The sequence below is a fragment of the Glycine soja genome, chromosome 18, assembly GCF_004193775.1.
Source record: "Glycine soja cultivar W05 chromosome 18, ASM419377v2, whole genome shotgun sequence".
In the NCBI taxonomy this organism is placed as follows: Eukaryota; Viridiplantae; Streptophyta; class Magnoliopsida; order Fabales; family Fabaceae; genus Glycine; species Glycine soja.
Window position 1 is genome coordinate 50,073,807 of NC_041019.1, and position 7,634 is coordinate 50,081,440.

At 32.4% G+C, this 7,634-nt stretch overlaps 1 protein-coding gene across 1 annotated transcript; it reads left to right on the forward strand.

Annotated features, from left to right (window-relative positions):
* Positions 1-1,473: 1,473 nt before the first annotated feature.
* On the forward strand, positions 1,474-3,643 carry LOC114397379. The gene is made up of 4 exons (XM_028359433.1): positions 1,474-2,215; positions 2,313-3,122; positions 3,207-3,325; positions 3,425-3,643. The coding sequence occupies exons 1-4, from the start codon at positions 1,474-1,476 to the stop codon at positions 3,641-3,643; spliced, it is 1,890 nt and encodes a 629-aa protein (XP_028215234.1).
* Positions 3,644-7,634: the final 3,991 nt, after the last annotated feature.

Sequence of the window (7,634 nt, forward strand, 5' to 3'; positions counted from 1 at the left end):
GGGGCGGTTTAGAGTAGCGGTCGTCGCAGCCGCTAAAGCGGCGGCGCGGCGCGGCGCGGGGCGGGTTCTGGACGCAAAATTTCGCGCGCGTTTGTGATGGCCGAAAATGCCCTCACTTAATGCGAGAAAGTGAGGGTATTTTTGGCTTTTTTTTGTATTACCTGGCCAAGGTCTCGCTCCCTCCCCGATCTGTTGTTTGGCTGGCTCGAGAAACCCTAGTCTCCATTGAAGCTGCGACTGCAACCTCGACCTGCGACTCCGACGACTGTGTCCGGCGACTCCGATGACCCCCTCCGGCGACTCTGCACCCGGCAAAGCTGCAACCCGACGAGTCTTCGTCCTGCGACTGTGTCGCGCCACCACCCCTTGCTTGAGGTGAGGAAGACAACGAAGAGGATTTTTTTGGTCTTACCTTGCTGTTGGGTCTTGGCCTCTTGGGTGTCTGCACTGTGATTTTTTGTGTGACTGTGATTTTTATTTTATATGAATTTAATTCATTTTTTTGTGAAGCATGAAGTAGTTATTAACTTATTATCCACCACCTGTCATGTGACTGCCACATATGCTAGATTCTAGAATTCTCGTAGCAACTAGCAAAGTATTGAATCAACAATAAAAAATTGAGGAACAGTCTCAGCCATAGTTGTTATCCACCTGTTGATGCATGTGTGCAAAAAATGAAAGCCAAAGAATTTAAAAAGAGTTGACTGTAGCTGTGAATAGTTTGTGTCAATTAATTTTTACCTTGTTACTTACTAATTAATTTTTTGATGATTAATTTTTACCTTGTTACTTACTAATTAATTTTTTGATAATTAATTTTTACCTTGTTACTTACTAATTTTTGGCGTTGGCTGTAACTGTGAATGGTTTGTGTCAAAAATAACAGGAATGATGATTAATTTTTTGATGGTTAATTTTTACCTTGTTACTTACTAATTAATTTTTTGATGATTAATTTTTACCTTGTTACTTACTAATTTTTACCTTGTTACTTATTAATTAATTTTTTGATGATTAATTTTTACCTTGTTACTTACTAATTAATTTTTGGCTTTGGCTGTAACTGTGAATGGTTTGACACTATTTATTTACATAATAGAGTGCAGAATTTTAGTCGATAAAAGACATGTTAAACTTTGAGAAAAATATGGAACAAAAATCAGGTCATTTAATTTTTTATGTAATTTTTTATTTGGTTGCAGTGCTTTAGTCTCCTTACTGTGCATTAGACTTTAGTCTACTAGAATGTTGAATTCAAAGGGGTCTTCGTTGTTCAAGCCTATCGGTGATAGGGTAGATGCCTTTTGGAAATGGAACAGTTTAAAGGATAAAAATAACAGGAAGAGTGTAACCTGTGATTTTTGTCACAAAACGACTACGGGAGGAATTTCTAGAGCAAAAAGACATCAACTTCAAATAAAAGGAGATGTAGGTTCTTGTAAAAAAGTACCGGAGGATGTTAAATTAGAAATGATTGCTGCTTATGAGAAGAAAATAGCTGAAACTGCAGCATACATGGAGGCAATGCAAGAAGAAGACGAGGAAGAGGAAGATGGGATCCTAGAGATTGCAAGACTTAAAAGTGGAAAAAAGCGTCCAACAACATCAAATGAAGCCTCCTCAACTGCTTCCAATAAGAGGATCACAACTAAAAAAGGCCCTATTGATTTTTTGTTCTCCAAATCACCTGAAGAAAGTATCAAATTAGGAAAAACCATGAGACAATCAAGTGTAAATGAAACTTATAACAAGGCTGCAAGAGACAGGGCAGTTCAGTACATTGCTCGTTTCTTTTTTAGGAATGGAATACCATTCAATGTTGCTAAATCAAAAAGTTTCAAGTTGATGATTGAGGCGATTGGAACCTATGGTCCTTATTTAAAGCCTCCAAGCTATCATGAATTGAGAGTTCCACTCCTTAAAAAAAAGTTGGAATACACGAAGGGCTTATTGAGGGGTCATGAGGAGGAGCGAATCAAATATGGGTGTTCAGTTATGTCAGATGGTTGGACGGATAGGAAGAATAGAACTTTGATTAACTTTTTGGTAAATTGTTCGTTGGGAACACAATTTGTGAGGAGTGTGGATGCTTCTGAATACATGAAGACTGGTCAGAAGATCTTTGAGCTTTTGGATAGCTTTGTTGAGGAGATTGGAGAAAAGAATGTTATTCAAGTGGTGACGGACAATGGAAGTAATTATGTGTTGGCGGGTGAGAATTCAATCATACTTAATTAAGTTTTTTTTTGTAGTTACAACTTTTAATTGTTACACTACTCATACAAGTTTATTGATTTTGGTCTTTTTAGGTAAAATTTTACAAGTCACGAGACCAAAAATATTTTGGACTCCATGTGCTGCACATTGTCTTGACTTGATGCTAGAAGATATTGGAAAGATCCCAAAAGTAAAAAGGGTTATACAGAGAGGCATCAAGCTTGTAGGCTACATTTACAACCATACATTGGCTTTGAACACCATGAGGAAATTCACACAAAAAACTGAATTAGTGAGACATGGAGTTACAAGATTTGCTACCACTTTCTTAACTTTGCAAAGATTGCATAAGCAAAAGGCCAATCTTAGAAGGATGTTTACTTCAGATGAATGGTTGAAGTCTAAGGCAGCTAAAGAGCCCAAGGGGAAGCAAGCAACAGATGTTGTTCTTATGCCATCATTTTGGAATGATGCTGCTTATGCTTTAAAGGCAATGGGGCCTCTTGTAAGTGTGTTGAGGTTGGTGGATAATGAAAAAAAACCTGCAATGGGTTTCATTTATGAAGTAATGGATAGGGCCAAAGAAGCAATTCAAAGAGCTTTCAATAACAATGAAGGGAAGTATAAGGATTTCCTTACAATCATTGATAAAAGATGGGATTGCCAACTTCACCACCCTTTGCATGTAGCGGGTTATTATCTAAATCCAAAGTTCTTTTACACCAATCCAAACATTGACAGTGATAATGAAGTGGTGGATGGCCTCTACAAATGTATTGATAAGCTTAGTGAAGATGATGATTTTGTAGTTGAAGTTCACAAACAATTGCTAGTGTATAAAAGGGCTGGGGAGAGGTTTGGTATGACTGCAGCAATGAAAGCAAGGACTGAAATATCTCCTGGTAAGTGGAAAAATACACTTATAAATTTGAATGATTAATTAATAATATGTGTAAATGCTAATGCATATGAATTGCATTTTACAGCTGAGTGGTGGAAATTGTATGGAGGAAAAACACCACACTTGCAAACCATTGCCATTAAAGTTCTAAGTTTGACTTGTAGCTCATCAGGATGTGAGAGTAATTGGAGTACCTTTGAGCATGTAAGTAACTAACATTCATGTTTTTTTTTAAATTATGAAACTTTAGAAGCTGAAATTGAAACTAAGTAACTAACATTCATGTTTTTTAAATTATTATAGATTCACTCAAAGAAGAGAAGTAGGCTTGAGCACCAAAAGCTTCAAGATTTGGTTTATGTTAAGTATAATCAAGCTCTTCTAGATCGCTTTAAGTGTCATGATGTGATTGATCCTATTGCTTTAAATGATATTGATGATAGCAATGAGTGGTTATTGGGAGAATTGGAAGGAGAAGAAGCTGGTAATGATTTGGTTTTTGATGATGATGATTTGAATTGATTAGATGTTGCTGAGGCAACTGGGGCTGGTGAACCTTTACAAAATACAAGGAGTCAAACACATATAAACAAGGCAGCAGCTGTACTTGCACCTACAAATGAAAAAGGAAAAAAGGTGGTGGAAGTGGAAGAAGAGAATGAAGATGAAGGGGAAGAAGAGTACAATTCTAATGCTAGTGAGAGTGATGGATTTCAACAACACAATGATTTGGATCTTGAAGAGGATGTAGATTCTGATTAGTAATTTAGTATTAAGAAACTTGCATTTGTCTATTTGAATTTTAATGTCTACTTGTCTATTATTATAATTACTTTAGGCTTTATGTTAGAAGGACTAAGGCTTCCTTTATTTGCTTGACTTTCTACTAACTTTTGTTTAAGTAACTATGTATTAAGTTATTTTTCTGTTTTTGAACTTATATACATACATATTATTAATTATTTAACATATATAAAAAGACTTTACAAGAGCGGTCATCCCGCTATCTGCTATCTCGCTATCCCAATTTTGGGGTCAGCCGCTCCCCGGTCTTGACAACTATGGTCTGACCTCATAATCACTGCTACAAAACCAATATCAGAAGCAACAGATTGAGCCTAATGCAAAACATCATCATAGGTAGCAAACACCTGCAATGCAATCCATACATGTTTAGTCTTCAAGGGACATTCATTTACTTACTTTAACAACAAAAAATCGTATTAATACCTGAGAAGTATTTAAGGTATCAGAACAATTAACATGTTGATGCACGCCAAATTCCTCTTCATTTTCTTCATTCACACCAAGTTCCTCTTCATTTTCTTCATTCATATCAATTTTTTCAAACATTATGTTATCATGCATCCATTATCTTCGTCCATCTTAACAAAGCATTGAAAAAAATTCAATGACAAACAAATGACCCCTAATCACACCATACACATACTATCACACAATTTTTAATTTTTTTACTACATTTAATAATATAATACATTAAAATTAATAACCACACACACACACACACATATATATATATATATATATATATATATATATATATATATATATATATATATATATATATATATAAATTTAGACATCCATAAACTAATATATGACAATATAATTATTTTTTGACTTCCATAAAGTAGTCAAATTAATAATATTTACACAAATATTATAAATATTTAAATACTCATTGAGTATTAGCTACCAAAAAAATTATCAACTCTTTTAGGGACTTACCTTTTAGTCCTTGCTACAAAAAAATATACATAAGTAATTACCTACAAATTAGTTATAGATATTAACTCTTTTTTATTACAAAGTATATTGTGATAAATTACTTATGAATGAGTTGCTAATATTTTTTTACTTAATTGTAATTCATAAAATTATAAGGATTAATTTTTTTTTAAAATAAACGACTAAAATAAAATAAAAGTCTGAATTATTTTAAAATAAATATCACTTTCAAACTATAAAAACTAAAAGGTACAAATGAATTATGAAACTATACGTATCTTAAAATATTTAAATAATAATACTAATTAGTTTTAAAAAAATAAAAAAGTAAAAAAAATAAAACTTACAAATTACCGATCCGTAAATTTTATATAACTTACGGATTGTCAATTCATAAGTTTTATGCTAAAAAAACTTGATCGAACTTGTAGTACCTTACCTCCGTCGTTAACAACCACACCAACCAGCACTTGTCGACGAACCACCATGACACTTGCACCTCGACCAAAGCGAACACAACAACGAAGGACCTCTCCTCTCATGAGAATGAATGAATGCGAAGAAAGCAACATAATGAATGAGTGAAGAAGGCAAAAGGAAGAAAAAGAAGCAATTATGGGTATTTATGGAATTTCAAAAAAATACTGGATGCACAAAGCAAAAGCCTAGTGACGGCTAATTGATCTCAGGTCTTAGGGACGTTGTCCCTCCCATTCCGGACACACAAAAGAAAAAAAGGAAAATGTCACAGGAATGGCTTAAAGGATACAATGAAAACCATTCATTAAAAAATTATTATATTGAAATAGATAACTATTTATTATTTACTTTAAAAATAATTAAAATATTTTAAAACTATCTAAGAGATGGGAGATACATTGAGAAAGATGATGCACCAAAGCTCTTTTCTTTCTCTTGAACTTCCTGATGGGGGAGGTGCTGCTCAACATGAGGTCTCCTTTTCTGACAAGGTACTTGGTCAACAAGCATCATTTCGTAAAAGGATTGGTGTATTTAATAGTGAATGTATGTTTAGGATTGAGCTTGAGGATGGTGATCATTTGAAGCCTAAAGAAGTTGTGATTACTTTGGAAGAATATAATTATTATGACGTAATTAGGGGAAAACTTAGTTTTTATTCTTTGAGAGTTCATTTCATGACTGTTTGAAAGTCATCAAGGGATATTGTTGCAGTAGATGTTTGGACATGGATAATATATGGTAAAATTCGATCTTGTGGAGGACAAGGAAAAAGTTACCGGTGAGGGTTTGTGGATTATCTTTGATCATTACTTGTGGTTAATCTATAAGTTCCAGATTTTGTTTCTTCCGAGGTAAAAATTGATAACACATGGGTGTGATACAATTTCTAAGTTTAAGTATCGAGTATTAAGATGAAAGTGATATTTTAATGCTTGTAACAATAGTCAGTAGAGTGCTTAAAGTTGATGCCTCAATAGGCAAGTTTGCCAAGTGTGTGTAAGATTGATCCAAATGGACCTATTTTGAAAAGTGTTTGATTTAGAAACCACCAGTCTTGTAGGAATCATTGTAATTAGTCATATCTAACTATAATTAGACCTCTGTAAAATTTTACTTTAATTTGAACATTGTTGATTTAAAATTATCTATTTTAATTCAATTCCAATATTATACGTCAAGAAAGTTTGTGAAAATGAACAAACAATCTAGTAGAAATAATTATAATTAAGGCATATCTAATTGTAATTAAACCTCTGTGTAATTCTACTTTAATTCAAACGTTGTTGATTTAATATGAAATTGTTTTAATTCGATTTCAGAAATACACAATCATTGTTTAGAAGTTTGAAGAAATAGGGAGTCATTCTATAATATTTCTAGATGTTCCAAATTAGTATTAGTGAGTCATTAACTCGTTAATATGTGAATAACCAATATATAATTGAATTAATCTTTTATTTTTATTCTTGTCACTTATCCTCCTAAAGCAAACTCAGTGTCCATCTAATTCCTTGAGGGGGGAGAATTTGATTTGATTTTTTCTTACTTTGGATTCAAGAAACTAACTAAAATATCTTTAAAATTTTATAAGAATTGAATTATTTCTTCTTACCTACCTGTGTGTTGTTTTCCTTGAAAGATATTTGTCTCATAAAAAAATTCTAAAAATTATCTTTCCCACTATAGTTTTTCAAACAAACCTCAAGTTTGCTTGATCAACCCATACATATAGGATAACAATTATTTTGAATTGGAAAAAAATCAAAATGAAATTATAACGATTATAATTGTGATATCCACTTTTTCTCTCCACAATTTTTGGACTATTTTACCCCTCAACAAACATTATAAACTAAACCATTATTATGTTTTAACATCATATAAAAAACCACCCCCACTAACAGCATATAAAGTCCAATTTCAAAATAATTGCACACTTTCATTTCCTTTTTAACCACCATCATCTCTTTCTTTTTTTTTCAATATAGAGTGGAATAGAGTCTATCTTCCTCTAGTTTATGAACATTTTGAATGACTATGAGTGCTTTTTTAAATTTGATTTAAATATGTATTTAATTTCTTAAATTTGATTCACTTTTTTTTTGTTTCAAATATTTAAATTTTTTTAGTCCCTTAATTTTAGTAAATATTTCTTTTAGTCTCTCTCCCTAAAAAAAATCTCAAATTGATTTTGGTGTAACTGGGATGTTAATTTTTTTATTTATGAAAAATGACTAAAAAGAATATTTTTTAAAAATCAAGGGACTAAAAGAAAAAATTT

Coding starts and splice junctions, on each gene's coding strand:
- LOC114397379 (XM_028359433.1), top strand. CDS start 1,474: ATGATTGCTGCTTATGAGAAGAAAATAGCTGAAACTGCAGCATACATG. Junction 3,123..3,206: donor AAGGACTGAAATATCTCCTG/GTAAGTGGAAAA, acceptor TGCATTTTACAG/CTGAGTGGTGGAAATTGTAT. Junction 3,326..3,424: donor ATTGGAGTACCTTTGAGCAT/GTAAGTAACTAA, acceptor AAATTATTATAG/ATTCACTCAAAGAAGAGAAG.